Genomic DNA, 20,563 nt, shown 5'->3' on the forward strand with positions numbered 1-20,563 from the left:
CAGATCAGCTCAGGTCTTGAAATTGTTAATATGATAACTTTAATTTACAACCAGCAAAATATTTACGTTCTTAGCTAACTCTGCCCTATATACAAGACATGGATTAGACATAACATCCATTTTCTTCTTTTTTAATATCGCTGTATAATGTACCATATATGGTACATGTCAATTTGTACTTGAATTTACTATTTATCCATTGAGAAAAATTTTGGTACATACATATATAGAAGGTGAAAGACTTTATATAGTGAATTGTGCATATATCACAATATTTGATAAAGATGCGGGCATTCGGCCGTTAAAACGTTCCTTTGTCGCTCTGAAGCCTCAATAATACATGACGGATCAGCGTAGCACTCCCAGGAACAACACAGCGCAATTTGCGTCCGTCTTTCGGCGCAACAAGTCGCCTGTTTCGGGCAAAACTGGGTCAGGTTGTCACATGACACCATTACCGTGCATACTTGATGCGGACAAGGCTGAGTAAGAAGTGTGGTCTGCGATATATTGGCTGATTCCAGAGATTTCACAGACAATCTTCCAGAAAAATGAGTTTATCGATATAAAGATGCATTCTCTGACATTTTTCCGGTAATTTTACTGTCAGCTGCTCCTGACCAGTGCAAGGGAAGAAACTGTAGACATAAAGGTAGGTCTCAAACCTGATGGCTTTTTTTATCTTTCTGAGATTTCACAGCAAATTCTTTTGAAAAATGATTTTAAAAAATTGCCTACAACAAAAGAATCTCTTGCCTACAATTATGTACTATTTGTAGGAAACCAAGAAGGTTTCAGAAAACTGGTTGAAATGAAATGAAACTATTTGTAAGATCTTCTGATGTACTGTTGTACAGTCAAATAATTAGACTAAAGGATAGATGAGATCAAACTATCAGATTCTGTACATTTTATATGTCAGTTGTTCCCATCTTGCATACTTTAGATTCAAAAATTAATACATGTTTGCTGGATTAAAATGTTTTGTTTTTGGTTTGTCCCAGGATTTTAGAAGAGTTAGAAATGTCTTCCTGACATCCGTCGATGTGGTCTGCGGTCCATCCGTCAGTTTACGCAGGATATGGTAGATAGAAATCTGATCTTGGTGAGATAGTCTGGACAAGAGTGATATATGAGGAGGTTGGCTGAAGTGTAAACCTGTTAGGATCGGGAAACTGACAGAGCAGATTAGACTTCTCAACCGTGATGTTATGGACCACATCCATTCCCACATTGATTTTGGGCTGTTGTCTCCTGGAAAAACTAGAGATTTACATGTAGGTCGTTCAGACAGGCAATGTTTTTAGACAATGGTCCCTTCTTGCTTCATTCATTCATTCAGGAGTGAGTGAGTGAGTGAGTGAGTGAGTGAGTGAGTGAGTGAGTGAGTGAGTGAGTGAGTGAGTGAGTGAGTGAGTGAGTGAGTGAGTGAGTGAGTGAGTGAGTGAGAGTGAGTGAGTGAGTAAGAGTGATATACGAGGAGGGTTGGCTGAAGTGTAAACCTGTTAGGATCGGGAAAGTGACAGGGAAGATTTGGCTTCTCAACCATGATGTTATGGATCATTATCCTTTACCACATTTAGATTTAGGTCGTTCAGACAGGCAATGGTCCCTTTTTTGCCAACTTCATTCATTCATTCATTCATTCATTCATTCATTCATTCATCCTTTACCATATTTAGATTTAGGTCGTTCAGACAGGCAATGTTTTTAGGCAATGGTCCCTTCTTGCTAGCTTCATTCAGTCATCCATTCATTCATTCATTCATTCATTCAGGAGTGATATATGAGGAGGTTGGCTGAAGTTTAAACCTGTTATGATCGGGGAAGTGACAAGGCAGATTAGGCTTCGCGGCTTTGATTTTATGGATGACGTCCTTTGACACATTGATTTTGGACTGCAGTCTCATGGAAAAACGAGATTTAGGTCGTCCTGACGGTTGAGTGATATTTTTAGGCAGTGGCCACTCTCCATGATGTTGGAACAGTGTTCTTGTCAGCTTCATTAAAAAATTGTGATGGACAGAGAATGGAGACTTTGTGTAATTTGCCTCTCAAATTGTGGGAAATATGTCATGTAGCATATCATGGAGTTAGAAATTCAAAACAACATTACTCTGCTGTGACAATAACAAAATAATAGACACAACAGAAAAAAAAATTGTACTGGTCAGGACCATTACCTACAGTCAAATGACTTTTCTGTAGAAGGATTTTCAGCAAAATTACAGATTTGATTTGTCAACAAGGAGCTACGAGATTCACAACTTCTCAAGAATAACGTTTCCATTCTGCTTTCAAAATTTCATTGATCGATGTTTATAACACAGGCTTTGGAAATTGCTGAAAATCGAGAACTCAACAAAAGTCCGTCATAAAGCGACCGCAAAATGAGAAAATGTGTCGTAAAGCCATCGATAAAAGCATGTCATAAAACGTTCAGTCTCAGATCGAATCAGATCTTTTCTTCGCTCTATTAAGGGTCTGTAGAGGAAGTCAGCCATAAAATCAACTAACTGGTCTTGTACAAATGTAATAGATCCTCTAATCCTGTGTGTAGAACATAATAGTCAATGTTTGTACAAGTTAAGTTCATGTAGTATCCAGAACTGTGCTTTATCCAGAACTATGCTCAGGCACAGTTTTGGTTTGTAAGTCCATATTAATTATGTATCCAGAACTGTGCCTGGGGCAAATCTACGTTCTTGGATATGCGGAAACTATCCAGAACCTTGCCTGATCCTAACCATAACCCATTCAGACATAGAACTAGATAGACACGGTTCTGGGTACAGACTATCCAGAACCCTGCCTGATCCTAACCTTAACACATTCATGAGAACGGTTCTGGATGTGATAATGCAGCTTATGAAATACTAAGACAGTGGTCTTCTCAACCTCGCGATCTTGATTGTAGACAACGTTTGTCATCGGATTAACATATGTGAAAAATAATGAACAAGAAAGACATTCAGGATTCATTGACCTATATGCATCTGCTGTCGACAATTCATCTTCAGTTTTACTGCTATGGACTTTGATGGAAATGGATGAAAATGCTGGAGGATAGATAGTAGAAATTTGACAAATGATATAAAAGATCCATTTGTTCTACTAATACGGTTCATTTCAAAGTTGTACTCTTCTATCAAATAGCTGTAAGTGTAAGTGAGATGGGGGAAGATCTCAAACAAGCCATTATAGCTAATTTTCTATGCCCACTGCATTTCTTCTATTGTCGTTCATGTCTTGCAAAGTGCTTTTACAAATAAATCAAATCAAATAATTTCAGTGTCCAGTTGGCAGATACTAAGTCGATTCAATCTTTTCTCTGGCCAGTTACATATGTAACTCCCCAGTCAAGACTTTTAGTTATTTACCTTACTTACTCTGTGTCTTTTTTTTCTAATCTCCAAGCAGATCACATGTTGGCAAGGCAGTATCCATTGGCCAGAAGAGTGTCCATTAGCCACCGAATTTGAAGAAATGGACATTCCTCTGGCCAATGGATACTGCCTTGCCACCATATGATCTGCTTGGAGATAAAAACTTTTCCGCCACCAAACGACCAACCGTTGCCTGCTTATCTAGTTATATCCAGTTGCTTGAGTAACTGCTTTTTGGCATTACCTGCTTACTTCAGCACTTACCTCCACTCTGCCCCCGTCAGCTGTTTTATCACATTCTGTCTGCGTTTCCACTGTTCCTAGACGACACGGGCCAACAGGGGAAGGAGAAGGAATGTTCCTTTTCTTTTGCCAAGGAGGCAACAAAGTCATAATTCAGAGTCTTGGTGTCAGAAGGTGTCTGTAGGTGTGTATTTCACCCAGCAAGGGCAAGGTTATGAAGGTCTTGTTTTAGGCACGTTGGAGTGCAGTGGAGATCTCTCCTGCCAAGGAGGCAATAAGAATGCAACAAAGTCATAATTCAGCATCTTGGTGTCAGAAGGTTTTTGTACAATTGTATTTTACCACCTAGCAAAGTCAAGGTCGGAGTAGGACTGGTAGAGGTTGTTACCTCCGGGTGTCTGGTTTTGGGTTTGTGTGTTGCTTGTATTCGTAAGTGTTTGAAAGCACTAGCCAAAGAAGAAACAGAGTGATAATTCAGCATCTTGGTGTCAGAAGGTGTCTGTACACGTGTATTTCACCCAGCAAGGGCAAGGTCGGAGTAGGTAGAGGTTGTTACCTCTGGATATGCATGGAGGTCTGGCTTTGGGTTTGTGTGTTAGTAGTGGAGTTTTCTCCTGCCAAGGAGGCAACAAAGTCATAATTCAGCATCTTGGTGTCAGAAGGTGTTGGTGCAAGTGTATTTCACTGAGCAAAGTCAAGGTCGCAGTAGGTAGAGGTTGTTACCTCTGGATATCGAGGTCTTGTTTTGGGTTTGTGTGTTGCTTGTGTTCTTAAGTATTTGAATGCAGTGGAGTTCTGTCCTGCCAAGGAGGCAGCAAAGTCATAATTCAGCATTTTGGTGTCAGAAGGTGTCTGTACCTGTGTATTTGGCCTTAAGGTCAACTTGGAAGGAAGTCACTTTGTGATGTCTCCACCCATTGCAAGTAACCCCCTCAGGGCTTGTTAACAACAAGCTTTTTGTCAAACTACTACTAGGTCTATAATTGAAATTATCTCAGGCCTTCTCTTTGGCTATGGATCCGGACAGACGTTCAAAAACTCTAAATAAATTCCTGAGATTTGAAATCTCTGATTTCTCATTCTGATTTAGATCAAGCTTACATGGCCTAGGAATGCTCTGTCTTATTCCAAAACACACACAACTGTTGCGTATTGTCAGTCTTAAATCATTACTGGGATTTGTTTTTTTAACACACATGTATTTTCATAAGTCTGTACTACCAAAGTGCATGTAGATACACTGTAGAGAGTGTAGACCATCACATGTGGGACTGTTTGTAGCTATAGCAGACTGGAATGTTCCCTATCATCCCAGGGTGTCCAGCAAGTCGTATTTTAGCTCCCCATGCTTAAAACGCAGCTGTATATTACTTCACTGTGGTAAGAGGGTCTGCATGGGGGGGTACTGATTACAATGAATACAGCTGTATTTTACTTCGGTGTGGTAAGAGGGCATGCAGTAGGGGGGGGGTAGTGATTACGAATGCAGCTGTATATTACTTCACTGTGGAAAGAGGGCCTGCATGGGGGGGTACTGATTACGAATGCAGCTGTATTTTACTTCACCGTGGTAAGAGGGCCTGCATGGGGGGGTAGTGATTACGGATTACGCAAAATTTTCGATGCAGATTACGGATTACCTTTAAGTCACCAAGACTTTACGCTTTGTGGCTTTTGTACTGATTACGAATTACGTTGATTTTTTGGGAGGCTGCCTACGGATTATGAAGATTAAAAAGGCCTGATTACGCCTTAAGGAAAAGGGCGTGCAGGCCGCCTGGTGTCAGTTTGAAGCTGACAGTAACACTGACAGTAACACCCACCTGCGGTCAAAGAGCGGTTTTGTAAGTGAGTTTGTGGTTTACATAAAGTTTCGGAATGTTCCGTCTCTTCCCAAGGTAGTAACAAAATGCAAGTCGGCATTTTTTGCTGGAATTTGTTGTATTTTTGATCGGTGGTACCAGAAGGTCAAGGCTGAACACTGACAATGTCAGCCTCTTGAGTCTTCTGTGGAATGCTTAATTTAGAATCTGGCCTGGGGACAGTTCCGGTGTGGAGTAGCCTCGTCACCAGGCATTTTAGCAGGCAGTACAAAATTGTGTGTACTGTGTGTGTCGGTTGTAGAAGAATATGAAGAAAGCCAGCCCAAACCATGATAGAGTGGACACCAGGCTAACACAGTAAAAACACAGGGTGACATATGATTCCCCTATACATTAGCTTCCAGAACAGCAAATTGTACTCCCTTAGCGGATCAACTCCCCTGGCATGTTATCCTTCTTTCTACTCTTTCCAGCCACTTCTGAAGCCTGGTAGAGGCTACTGTCCTACACAGGAGTGCCCTACAGTTAGCCTCTACCAGGCTTCCGGTGCAGGAAATTGTACTCCCTTAGCGGACCCCTGCACGTTACTAGTATATCACTGTCTTTAGCTTCTGAAGCCTGTTAGAGGCTACTGTCCTGCACACTAGTACACAGTGAAGACCCAGTTTGACACCTGAGTGCCCTACAGATGGCTGCACAGTAGGAATGTAACATGCAGCAGGTTTGCACAGAAGCACAGCAAGCTGGATCAGGTTTCAACCCTCCCCCTCACAGCATCTCAACAACCTGGTAGTGTCTTCTCTTATGAAGGGTGGGGTTTTAAAGATATGTCTTAGATATACAAGGTGTTATGCTAAGGAGACTAGGAATTAAGTTCTAGAACAGGTAAAAACTTGAAGGGTTTTGTCTGTAGATACTGTACCTGCATTCACTCCAAAATGGCATACCTGAAAAGAAAGGTAAAGATACAATTATAAGAAAATTTAAATCTGTCATTGTTACAGTTTGATACCAGTCATGAATTTAGCTGGGGTATTTTGGTTATGGTATTGTCTGTATGAGCTGTAGTATTTATTTGAACATTTACAGTACAATGTACATGTATCTGACTTTTATAGGCCTATGAGTTGTGATGTAGTCTAAGAGAATTTGCATGCACACACATTTATGTACAAAATTCATGAACAGTTTCATCGGGTTGGTACGACTCGGAGTAAAGAGACTCTTTTTACACAACCAAGTCTTTTTTTTAGCCAACGTTTCAGTGACCGTCTGTCACCTTCCTCAGGGCAATTCTGACTGGTTCACATTGCATTGCACAATTTTCTAGGAAAGCCCATTTTCTAAAATCATTGTGATTGATAGTTGTCAAATTGGATATGTAGGGGAAAGGTAACATCAGTCTGCTACATGTATGTGTGCATGTGTACCCTGGAGGCAATTGGGAATGTGGCCAACGTCTGTGGCAGTCATTGTGGCCAATTTCTGTCATTGTGGCGTTATGAACTGTAACAATATTCACCTTTTGTCTGCGACCCTGAAAAATTACGCTCACAAAAGTGCTGTGTCTACAAATACCTGTGCGACCACTGTTCTGACGAGCACTTACACACTTACTTACACATCATTTTCTGTTGTCTGAACCTTAATTATTAGAAGAGGCTTTAAAAGACAAATCTTAGTTTGTGGTCTGGGGTTTCATGTAAGTGGATCAAAGAAATTAAGATGCCAATCGTTCCTGCCCAAGCGTATCCTTTACACATGCTTTGCACACTTTTTACTCACTCTTTATACATGTACACCAGCCAAATGAGGGCCTGTGTGGGGGAGGGGGTAGTGATTACGAATTACACATCTAAATTCTAACACCAATTACGAATTACATTTAAGTCTCAGTGCTGATGACTGACAGTTACACGTTACAGCTATTGTACTGATTACGAATTACGATGATTTTTGGCGGCTGGCTACGGATTACGAAGACTCAAAAGTCCTAATTACGCCTTACAAAAAAGGGCATGCAGGCCTCCTAAATGTCAGAATCTTTCACAGGTGTCAGTCAACACTCTGCACTTTGTCTGCTCCGCTCTGTGGATTTCAACAAAGTCCCACGGAAGTGGGGAAGGGAAGTGCATCTTTTATGCTCATGTAAATGTTGAAATTTAACTCCTGCAATCTTTAAGTTAACCTTCTCCCTGCTGCCTAAACCCATAACCAATAGATCAGTGTGCTAAAGGTTAAGCTAACCCTGCTGCCTAACCCCGTAACCAATAGAGAACTGGTAGCTAAATGGCTACTTCAGTGTGCTAAAGGTTAACCTTCTCCCTGCTGCCGAACCCTGTAACCAATAGAGAACTGGTAACCAAATGGCTACTTCAGTGTGCTAAAGGTTAACCTTCTCCCTGCTGCCGAACCCTGTAACCAATAGAGAACTGGTAACCAAATGGCTACTTCAGTGTGCTAAAGGTTAACCTTCTCCCTGCTGCCTAACCCTGTAACCAATAGAGAACTGGTAACCAAATGGCTACTTCAGAGTGCTAAAGGTTAACCTTCTCCCTGCTGCCTAACCCTGTAACCAATAGAGAACTGGTAGCCAAATGGCTACTGCAGTGTGCTAAAGGTTAACCTTCTCCCTGCTGCCGAACCCTGTAACCAATAGAGAACTGGTAGCCAAATGGCTACTGCAGTGTGCTAAAGGTTAACCTTCTCCCTGCTGCCTAACCCTGTAACCAATAGAGAACTGGTAACCAAATGGCTACTTCAGTGTGCTAAAGGTTAACCTTCCCCCTGCTGCCTAACCCTGTAACCAATAGAGAATCGGTAGCCAAACGGCTATTTTAGTCTGCTAAAGGTACATTGTATAACTCAACATTCTGAACACGACAGCCAAATGTCAGGATCTGGTAAAAAGGAATCAATTGTCACATTGCCCCTTGCTCTATCCGCTCTGTTGGACGGGACAGAAGGCTTAGGAGTTTGATCGTCAATCAATCAATCAATTATCAAACGTTATTGACAGTTTATCAATTGTGTATATGTTTGTTCCACACTTTTGTATGTATTTGAGTAAGATCAGTCAGATCCTAGCTAAAAGGCAAAGTGATCATTATCTCAATCTCTAAGAAAAGTACATCTTATATTCATCTGATAGTCTTAACTCACCCACTCTTAAGCTGTAATTTGATCCTCCTTACAAGGAGCTATCAAATTATCTTATGTCAGTAAGGCCTCAGGCCAGGTTGGATATAGATCTCATATTCACCTCACAATCTTAGAGTATAACTCAAGCAGTCTGAAAACGTAATTCGATATTCCTTGGAAGGAAACCAAACGTCAGAAACGTCCCAAGATGAACAGATGTAGATGTTATATTCACTTCGCTTCTTAAGTGTAACTTGACACCGTTATCTGTCAGCCTGGTAAGTCGATAAGGGTAATCAGTAACTTGATATCATAGGTGGAAGATTTAATACAGAGAAAGGGAGGAGACCAATTTGCAAGAGTCCGTAGGTGAAACTTGATATCCCATTTCTGATAATTACGTGTGCGATTGTTTTCTTATACATGTATAAGGGAGGAGACCAATTTGAAAGGGTCCGTGGATGATATTTGATACCCCATTTCTGATAATTACGTGTGTGATTGTTACGTTTTCTTATATTGCAACAGGCAGTCATCAGATATCTTTGCAATTACAAAATAGTATCTAATGATTCTAATCAGCAAAATGGAAATGTTAACCTTCTCCCTGCTGCCTAACCCCATAACCAGTAAAAATTTGGTGCCAAATGACTACCTTAGCAAGCTAAAGGTTAATATGCATGCCATTTTGGCTTAAGTAAAGTGAGGGTTATTTTTAACCATTGTCCAAATTCAGGTTCAAATATCCCGTTACTACTATTTGTCCAATTTAAAGATAGTTCTGCTCTAGATATCTTCCTTAGATTGTGTAATCTTTACTGAAGCCAATATCAAGTGAAAACATTAATACGTGTGCCATGTTGGCTTAAGTGAAGCGAGTGGCTATTTATATAACTCATTGTCCAAATTCAAGTCCAACTATCTCATTCCCATGTATTTGTCCACTTCAAAGATAGATATCTTCCCTAGATTGTGTAATCTTTACTGAAAAGCCAGTAACAAGTCAAAACATTAACTTGAACTCTAACATGGTCATCTTGAAGTCATTAGTAGAAAATAGCCTCTGTTGCAGGCTTACAGAACTGGGGGTTTGGTTAGGTGGTCTTTGGCTGTTTTCTGATTAGACCAGTTCTCAAAAAACGGAGGTAATCCAACCAGGCCGGCTATGTTGTCTATATGCAATCAGAAAATAGCACATAAAAGACTGTGAAGACCCCCGAAACCCCCAGTTTTTGGCATGCTATGGAGGCAAATGAGTAGAAAACGACTTTATGAGAGGATTTTACTTACCCTCTAATAGTGTGTTTGTTTCTGAGACTTTATCACTGTCTGCTCTCCGTTAAGACATACCTGTTAAAGTCTTAAGTGCCTCTTGTCATTCCTTATATGGTGCGGACCTCTGGGTGGCCACTTTAGTCTTGACCTTGAAGGAAATGGAAGGAGCAAACATTAAGATGTTTTATCGTCTTGTAAAATGTCTTCCCGTGTCCTTGAGTCGAGTTATACAGGTTTGCTGTGGGCTGAACTTGTAAACTGTATGTTTGACTTGTTGCCTCTTTTAAGGATTTTTGAAATGATCCTTTACATGCACTGGTCATGCCCTTAACTTAGAATGTTCCTCAGTATATCAATAAAATTTTAATTTATGATATTATAGATGGATACATTGACATGTAAGGCTTCTATGTTATCTATGTACTAACATATTCACTAGGCCACATTCATGTACATCCAATACCCTGAAAAAAAATGCATCGAAAGATATGTCCAATGCAACTTTGCATACCTGGGGGTGCTGCACTAGAAATCTCTCAAACACACAGTTTGTCAAATTTATAGTGACAGATTATATAGCCAGATGGATAAATAGAGGTTACATACATAATAATAATAAACCTATATAAATGCATATCTATAGACATAGACAGACAAATACGTATAGATTTTGCGATATCCAATTCTGAACATCGCTGATGCTGGGAGTATAGAAGTTGCAGAGAATTTATGCCCCTTTCAGCTGCCTGTGAAGGTCGTGCCCTGTCTGGTTAGTGGAACGTTCCGTTGCCACGGTTACCACAGAACCCCCCTCACCCTTGACCCTGAGCTATTCCTATAACACACGCACGACCTCTGACCTGTGACCTTGACTGTGGAGGCTGGTAGACAGCGGTTATTTTTGGTAACGTTCGTTATTTTTGACTTGCTAGCTCATAGATATGCTAAAAATACTACAAATATATAACTTATATAGTTGTCGATAATGTTAGATGTAACGTTACAGTGACACTCTATTTTACTAGCATTTTTATGAGGGTTTTGGCCTCCATGGATATGGAATTTCAGAATAATCTTATCGAGTTTAGTATGCGAGGTAAAATTTTATGGCGTGTAAGCTTGGTATTTATTGCACTTTGATAGTCATATCTATGTTATATATCACATTACATGACTTTCTATATTATTACTAGCTCTTTTTATGATGCTGTGACCTGAACTAACATCGAGTAATGTTGATCTGTTCAGTGTTGCTGTCAGTGTTATATGAGACATAGCTGAATATATACAGGGCTGGAAATACTGGGTGCATGTGCACCTTAGTGTACCCAAATTTGGACCTGTGCACCCAATATTTTTCTGTGCGTGCTCTGGTGCACTCAAATATTTTTGTAGGTATTTTTCTACATATCAAATGTATAATAGTATACAGGATATGCTTGGCATCTAAGTGTCAGAAAAATACCAAAATCTTTTGCTGTAGTACTTGTTGTTTAATATTTTGAAGTTACCTCCCATTTCAGATTCAGTCTTAGAAGAGGAACAATAAGATTTTATAATTATGGTCCACCCAAAAAAATTTTTGTGCACCCAATTTTTTAGGTTGGATGCACCAGTGCACCTATTCCCAAAAATGAATTTCGAGCCCTGGAGTTATATGAGACGTTGCTGCATTATAAAAAGGATTCCAGGCTCTTAGTGCTGTTTACAGACGCGCATGATAAAATAATGCACCGGAAAGCCTTTATATCAACAGTTTTATGTACTGTTTTACTGGCAGAAGGCTTAGAAAGGCAAACATATGGCAGATGTTAGTGATGAGTGTTACTAAGGACTGGGGAAGTGCCTCATGTTTATGCCTGTAGATATACATTATGTAAACTAGTAAAAGACTTAGATAATGCTTATTTATTGAGATAGAACACTGATGGCATATTAAGTTATTATGTATTTTTGTATTATTATTAATAAGATGTTGAAAGATAGTTTGGATATTAAAATTCATTTCATCTTCCACATACATAATATTCTTTCCATCAGGTGAATTTGCACTCCCCTCTTTTCAGCAACCAAAAATGTCAAGCGGAATTTGAAATGATACTCCCCTCCCTGCTCTGTCAAATTCCCAACGACTTACTCACCGGTCCTCACATTGTATCTGACTCTAGTCTAAATAGGCTTATCTAAACCACTAAATTCTGGGTTGGGCATCATAAAAGTTTGAAATACAAGGAAGGAAACCAAGGCCTCCTCCTGTTAGATATAATATGGAGGGAGTGATAAGGGTCTAGTCTAACTTGACTTGAGTCTAGTCTAACAAGAATTGTCTGTAGGAAGAACTGCTGGAGACTAGCCCGTAGGTAGAGAGTATACGTAGGGCCCTTAAAAAGGCCTGGTAGAGGCTATTTGCAGAGTAGGGGAGTGGCATTCCAGTCCAGCCATCTGATTCCCTGTTTACAGATTTTGTGCTGAATTCTACAATCTCTAACCCTTTACTAAGGCCTGGTAGAGACTAGCTAGAAAGAGGAGCCCTTAGGAAGGCCTGATAGAGGCTAGCTTGAAAGAGGAGCCTTTACAAAGAGGCCTGTTTGAGGCTAACACAGCAGTGAGTGTGGGAGTGGCATTCCAGCCCAGCCATCTGATTCCCCTGTTTGCACAATTTTGCTGAATTCTACAATCCATAACCTTTTAGGATAACCTGTTAGAGGCTATCTAGAAAGTGGTGCCCTTAGGAAGGCCTGTTGGAGGCTACAACAACAGTGAGTGTGGGAGTGGCATTCCACCCAGGCCATCTGATTCCCCTGTTTACATAGTCCTCATAATTCTACATGTACTATCCATATCCCTGTATTAAGGCCTGATAGAGGCTACGTATAGTATAGTATAGGAAAGGCCCTTAGAAAAGCCTGTTTGAGGCTAGGTGCAGCCATGAGTGTGGGAGTGGCATTCCACCCAGGCCATCTGATTCCCCTGTTTACATAGTCCTCATAATTGGGAGTAATGCAAATCAGGCACGCCGGCTCTGTCTGAGCAGCCAAGGGGGCGGGTTCTCTTCCTGTGTGTGTTACTGTGTGTGAAGCGCTCAGCTCTCTGCTAGACAGGCTGCCGCCCCTCTACAGGCCCTCAGTGATTTATAGACGCATTGTTGGTATTGTTGTGAGCTGTCCGGAGTTGTAGAGACGCGGCTGTGAACTTGGAGGTGGTGTCAGGACTGAGAAATGTCGTCGGTGGTGCCCAAGCCTGATGTCATCCCCACTAGTGTTGTAGCTGTTGCCACCTCCAGCTGCAAACCCTCTCTTCACAGAAAAGTAAGGCCCCAGTTTTTGGTTTCGTGTCTCGATCTCTCCAGGGTTGTTGGGTTTACGTTACAGTTCTGAGGAATGTTAGCTTGAAGTGGGTAGCACTAGGAGATTAGTCGAGCGTGCACAGCAAACTTTTCTATCAAGAAACCAGGCTAGCTAGCAGAGAAGACAGCCAGGCTGATTCTTAGCCTCCATAGCATGCCAAAAACTGGGGGTTTGGGGGTCTTTGGGAGCTTTTATGTGCTATTTGCTGCTTGCATATAGACAACATAGCCGGTCTGGTTGAATTACCCCCGTTTTTTAAACTGGCCAGCTAACCAGAAAACAGCCAAAGACCACCAAACCCCCAGTTCTATAAGCCTGCTAAGGAGGCTAGCTGATTCTATCCACATCCTATTTCCCTTAGTCCCTGCAACTATGACTTATTTAGAGCTATCTGCGTTGTTTCAGAAACGTTTGGTAAGTTCTACGCAGCGCAGTAACCTTAGTCAGCATAAAGTGTTTTCCAAAGCCTGTTTAGAATGTCTGAACATGCAGGAATTCAGTCTCCAACCTCAGAAATGTTCCATATGGTTGAGGTTGTGAGGCCCCCTCCCCCTTTCTTCAGTACTAACTCTCCCTACTTTCCTGTTATTTCTGGCTGGCCTTTTGAGCATAGGGGCCCCCTATGCTGTGATTTGGACCCCCCCTATACTGTACTTCAACCAGCATAGGGGTGTTTTTTTTTGGGGGGGGGGGAGAACCTTCATAAATCTTCAAAAAATGAAAATATAACTTAAGCATGAAGCTATAGCAAAGGGAAAACCTTAACTTCACAAAATCTGTCCCTCAATAAGCAAGAAATTGAGTGTCTCAGGGCGTTATAAGTTTCAAAATTTTTTGGGAAGACCACCACACCCCCTGCTGTGGTCATGGTTTTAGGACTTGGATGTGCGACTTTGTCCTTCTATACCTGACCCCTATGCTGTGAAAAAAACCTGGTGAGAACCCTGCTTTCCTGTTATTTCTGGCTGAGTCTAGCTAGCCAGTCCCTGTGCAGTGCGTTGTTCGCAGCCCTGCCTTGATTATATTTGCCCTGGGCCTGGGAGGAATGTGTGCAGTCTACACAGACCTGGTGGGATGAAAGGAACACAGAACTCATGTTAACTGTAAACAGAGCTGTCTGGAAATGGTCAGGGAGTCGTTTGTGGCATTGTTACAGACACTCGGTCTCTCACGTTTAGGTGTATATACATGTAGAGGGTGAACAGAAGGTGTAGGGTTTTATCACTATGAAACATGAAGTGATCTAACTTCTAAGATATCATCAAGTGATGACGGAAAAGAAACGTCTGGAAATAGGGGTTCGTTTGTGGCATTGTAAGACACTCAGTCTCTCATGTTTATGTGTAGGTGTGTAGATGTATTTGGTTTAGGGTTTTGTCTATTTCGTGGGTCTGGTCACTAGCACTGTGAAATATGAAGTGACCCAAGAAACTGTCATGTGATGTAACTGTAAGTGTAAACAGAACTGTCTGGAAATGTACAGGGCTTCGTTTGTGTGACATTGTTGTATATAGACACTCAGTCTCCCACGTTTTGGTGCAGGTGTGTAGCTGTAAGGTTTAGCTATTAGGAATTGGTCTGTTCTGTGAAAGTAAAATATACGATGAAAGGAGAGCCAAGAAATTGTCAAGTGGAAAGGATAAACAGGACAGAAATATCTGGAATAGTTGGGGCTTTGTTTGTGACATTGTCTCTCAGTCTCACGTTTATGTGTGTAAAGATCTAACCTTCATCGATGATGATTGGATTTGTGTAATGAAATGACCAAGTTACACATTCCTCTAGCATAGCCAGTGTATATTCTATTCACATTACATAATACCGTAGTCAGTCGCTCGCTTGACCCCACAAGTGCCAAGGAAAATTTGCATACATATTGGAAGCCCAACAAAACATGGCCGATCTGATCAGCATTGTCACTTACAGGGTTAAAAGCTACATTCACAGTGTTAGAAATACCCACCTGCAGTCTGCATTTTGCAGACATTTTCAATATTGCAGAAGAAAAATTAAGCAACCTACAAGTTTGCAGACTGAAAAAAAATCAGGCTAGGGCTTCAATGGTGTTTAAAAGCTTTGGTGTTTACTACTGACTCTAATATACAAACCTACATATACAAATTTTGAATTTATTGCAATATGCTTCCAAACATGCAATTTTGTATGTGCCATGGGTTTAGATCCAGACTTTAAAGTGTGTACTTGCAGAAAGTATTTCCAAATTGCAGAACAAAATTGTGACATCCTGCAATATTGGAGATCACTAAGAGTCAGAAATTAAGTATTTCTACCACTGATTCATGTACACATACAGTACAGCAGGGTTAATAATGTCTACTGGCATTGCAGTATGGTGAACATGTATATCATTATTAAACTGACATAGATTCAGGCATGTGTTGTTATGCATCTTTATTACGCATGACATATGCATGGCAGTGTCATCATGTATGATTATCACATGTGACATTGCACATGACAAAACATATTGATAACTCATTCTTATAGCGTAAAGTAGGTGAGGCTTCCAAATCTAGAGCTAGCTGCCAATTTTTTTCTAGGTGACTTCTTTGTGTGGCTGTGTCATTATGTATGATTATTACATATGACATTGCACATCATGTCACAAAAGTAGGCAAAGCTACATATATTTTGGGAAGCCTTGCCTACTTATTTTACATGATTGACTTACTCTCATGTGTAATGTCACGATTGTATAATCATCATACATAATTACACGTCTATGTCTATAGGTTATGTCATGAGAAAAAATATCACTGGAAAAAAACTGCCAGCTAGGTTGTAAGCCCCACCTCCTTTTGTGAACCAGTTATCCATATGTACTCTCATGCGTGATAATAACTCATAATTACATCTATACTACCAAAGGTTATGTCAAGTGTAAATATATTGTATGCATAATGTTACTGAAAAGAGAAATGGCAGCTAGCTATAGGTTAGAGGCCCTGCCTACTTACATGTACATAGGTGAAATATCCATATGTATTCACATGTACTCAAGTGTAATGTCATGAATGTATGATGATCAAACATAATTACAATTCAACACAAAAGGTTATGTCATGCGAAAACATATTGTATGCATAATGTTACTGGAAAGAGAACTGGCAGCTAGCTATACGTTAGGGGCCCTGCCTACTTACATGTACATAGGTGATATATCCATATGTACAAATGTATTCACATGTACTCAAGTGTAATGTCATGATTGTATGATGATCAAACATAATTACAATCCAACACAAAAGGTTATGTCATGCGAAAACATATTGTATGCATAATGTTACTGGAAAGAGAATTGGCAGCTACCTACATGTACATGAATGGTTGGAATATCCATATGAGACATTCTGCCAAAGTGCTGTGCACAACACATTACAGGTTTTTTGTGCAGGTGCAGTACGTTCTGCCAACATGCTTGAGTATTCTGTTCTATTCATATATCTGTGTTATTATCATACTTGAGAGTAACATCTGTGTCCATAATATCACCATAGTCCAAAATATCGCCACCTTGAGAAACAGTGTGCTTAAAGATGTTTTTACTGCAATATACCCTAGATGTGTACATTTGAGGTGTGCAGGAGTGCATACCAAAAGTATGTTGCAGTAAAAATATCTTTAAGCACACTGTTTCTCAAGGTGGTGATATCATGGACCCTGGTGATATTATGGACACGGATGTTACATCTGGATAACCAGTCCACAAAAGGGGGCGTGGCTTACAAACCTAGATGTCAATCTTCCTTTAAGAAGGTGTAAGGTAAAACCGTGACACTTGAGACTCTTAAGGCCTCTTAAGGTTCATTGTGAGGATCAAGTCGTCAAGGTCGAGAGTCTGGGAGGCAGGCTTCAAGGTCAATGGCATTCCTTTGTGTGTCACCTGAAAGGCGGGATTTGGTTTACTTCCGACAGAGTGTCAGGTTTGGAGTAGGGCGTTCTGTTACACAAATGGCTCTTTCACTCCTCGAAGTATTGTAGAGTGCGACTGTTGTCACCAAGTACGGTAGGGGCATCCTCGCTAGATAGCTTTAAACAATGCCTGTATATGTATATACTGTATATCTAACATTATACAGTATATACATACACAGATATTGACAGAGTGTCAGGTTTAGAGTCAGGCGTTCTGTTACACAAATGGGTCTTTCAGTACTACTTGAAGTTTCACCTACAAAAACCTTTTGAGAACTATTGTAGACTGGGACTACTGTTGTCACCAAGTACGGTAGGGGCATCAGCACATATATTATAGCTTTAAACATTGCCTGTACATATATATATATGTGTTAACATTATACACGCAGAGTGTCAAGTTTGGAATAAGGCGTTCTGTTACACAAACGGGTCTTTCACTTGAAACAAACTTCTTAGAACTATTGTAGACTGGGGTTGTTGTCACCAAGTACGGTAGGTGCATCATCGCTAGATACATGTAGCTTTGAACATTGCCTGTACATATACATGCCCGTAAGTTAAGCCAGGATTTTGAATGGGGGGGGGGGTTCTTCCCACTGCTTAAGGGACCAGCCAGCGCTGTATGTGATTGTGAAAGGAGCTCTAACCTTAAGTAATCCGATAGACCCTATTTCCTGTGACACGATTTTCTGAGGTTTAATACCTGATTGACTCACACACGTGTGACATGTGTTATACATGTGTATGAGAAAAAATGGACTGTATAGTTATTAATCTTTGACCTAATAATCCCACATCAAAAACTCTCTACAACTTCGGGATAAGTACATGTATGCACTCTTCAGATATGTAGGAGCTCGAGTATAGAAAAGCTCAACTAAGCACCCTATAATTTAATTGTTCACAAAATGTCCAGAAATAGAATATCTAGTACTAGAAAAGCTCTCAGCAAACTGCTTAAATTCATTTTTGTGAAGGCTTTCATCTGGAAATACATTCCACAAGTGGCCATGTTGACCACTTTTCTGGCATGGCACCAAAAGGCCTAACAGGGGTGCGTAAGTTAAGGGGATTTTTCGCTTTGAAGCTTGTTTCAGTCCTTAAATAGTCAGGTCTGCATTCGTGCCCAAATCAGGGGTGTGTACGTTAAAGGGCATTTTCAATTGGAAACTTTACGGTATGAATATTCAAGTACAAAGAAGGAAAAATGCAGAACTTAAAGCATGAATGACAACATCGGTGAAGGTTAGACATCCAGGTAATAAGATACGCCAAAAAGCAGTTACTCAAGCAACTGGATATGATTTTGGAAACGGTCAGACGTTTCAGCTAGCATCCACTACCTTTCGTCAGTGACTGAGAGACCAGAGGAGAAATGCAGGTTTATAAGCATGAATGACAACATTATTGACTATCAACATACAGCACAGCTAACTTTGCAGGAGCTAGTTTATAATAGAAAAGCTTGCAAGCTAATTCCTCTGTAATCATCGAAACAATTCATTTATTCAAAAAGACTGTCCTATGAGTTGGGTAAAGGTTATGCAGGATTAAGAATGAAGAATTCAAACCAGCATGAATGAAATTGACATCAATGGACATAAATAACTGTACTTTACCTCCCAGGCGATGACAGGTATTAAGTATTAGCGGATTTTTCCTCCATTGTTGAAAACTACTTGTTGTAAGGCCAGTTCAAGGCCTGAGATTTCCTATTGTATTCTTGAGCCGTGTCTACGTGAGGAAAGTTGGGCCTAGGGAAAAAATATTGTGTTTCCTGTTTCCCGACCGACTCTACAAAAAAAAAACGCCTTTTTTTGTGTTGTGGACCCCTGTAAGGGACATAATTTTTTTAGCTGGTCAACCTTTTCTAGCTAAATGATCTGACACCTGAGTGATGAAATGTTGTACAATTATTGGTTTTGCGACATTGAAAGTGAAAGCGTCCTCATGCAAGTTTTACTTTGTTTAACTGTGCTTGTATAAGTTGGATCACTAGAGATCGCCAAGATATAATAATAATAAAAAAAAGATAATGATCAATCCCTACCTACCGACCCTAATGTTTTTCAAGACTGAAACAGGAAACACAACATTTTTTTCCTCGGCCAGTTGTCCCTGTAAACAGGGGAAGGTTTGGTAGAAGCCCATGACCTCTGATTGATCCCAAATCAATCACACAGGGGGGAGGGGGGCAGTGACCTTGATGTGCGGGAGGGGGGTGGTGTTCTAATCATCCATCAATCCACGATTCTGTAAGTTAAAACTTTAAGTTTTGAACTGACCCTCGAAGTTTAGTGTAATTCGACATCAGTGTAATCTCACAAGACGACAAGACGAAGATTGGTTCGTCTAAGAATAGAGAGAAGTAATTATTTCTCCTTGAAATGACCTTCCCTGATGATGTCCTTGACATTCCGCAGATTACATCCCAATCTAAAAGTGAGCAGTGTTTGATTGAACTGTCTGCTCGCCGCCATTTTGCATAGAGAGCAGACGATGCCTCTCGGGCCCTTCTCAAGTCTTTATTGCGTCTTTAAGTAGGCTGACATTTTGGTAAGGAAATGAGCTTTCTCTTCCGCGATGCCTTAAGACATTTCCTCAAGATAGTTTTAACACAACCTGACATCTTGACATCTTAACATTGCAACCTTTACAACATTGAACTACATGGTCTGATAGCTTGCTCTAATATACATGTAGCCTACTAGTATATGGCTATATAGAAAATATATGCTACCTTAAGCGTTAGTATTAGTGAAGCATAATATTGTGCTCTTCAGTCTTATTGTAAAATATGATGAAATCTTTACTGACAATTACAATCTTTACAACATAGTACTACATATTCTGAAAGCTGGCTCTATTGCAACTGCTATATGGCTATATAATTTATATAAAATACATTCTACCTCAGAATCTTACCTTAGGGTTAACATTATCAAAGTACTTATAATATTGTGTCCTGTTTTATAGTAAAATACGATGAATCTTTAGAAATTTTTACATGTCTTGTGCGCTTGCCAAATCTGTGAACCTATATATAGAAATACATTCTACCTCCACCTTAGCCTTACCATTTAAGTAAAGCTTAATATTGTGTCCTGTTTTATTGTAAACTATGATGAAATCTTTAGAAATTTTTACGTCTCTTGTCCGCTTGCCAAATCCGTGAACTTACAACCCCAGCCTCTGCCAGGAAGGCAAAGCCAGTGTCAGTGACAGATGACTTCAACTGTGTCTGAATGTAAAATCAGGCCTGTATTCTGTAAAGTTGCAGTACAGTGTACTCTGGCACCCTAGCCTCTGTTGCAGGCTTATAGAACTGAGGGTTCTTACAAGAAAGCGACCACCCCTCACTCACCCCCCCNCCCCATGTCATGACGTCCTTACCTAAACCTAATGTAAG

General features: G+C 40.4%; 1 protein-coding gene across 1 annotated transcript in view; it reads left to right on the top strand.

The window, feature by feature from the left end:
• The first annotated feature begins 12,877 nt into the window (after positions 1-12,877).
• The window catches only part of LOC109488315 (RNA-binding motif, single-stranded-interacting protein 1-like), a 33,420-nt gene continuing 25,734 nt past the window's right edge, over positions 12,878-20,563 (top strand). Inside the window, exon 1 of the mRNA XM_019792511.1 lies at positions 12,878-13,176. Within this exon, the coding sequence (XP_019648070.1) occupies positions 13,087-13,176 (90 nt within the window). The 5' untranslated portion in view covers positions 12,878-13,086. The remainder of the gene's footprint in view (positions 13,177-20,563) is intronic.

The sequence above is a fragment of the Branchiostoma belcheri genome, unplaced genomic scaffold, assembly GCF_001625305.1.
Source record: "Branchiostoma belcheri isolate BF01 breed outbred unplaced genomic scaffold, Haploidv18h27 scaffold93, whole genome shotgun sequence".
NCBI lineage: Eukaryota > Metazoa > Chordata > Leptocardii > Amphioxiformes > Branchiostomatidae > Branchiostoma > Branchiostoma belcheri.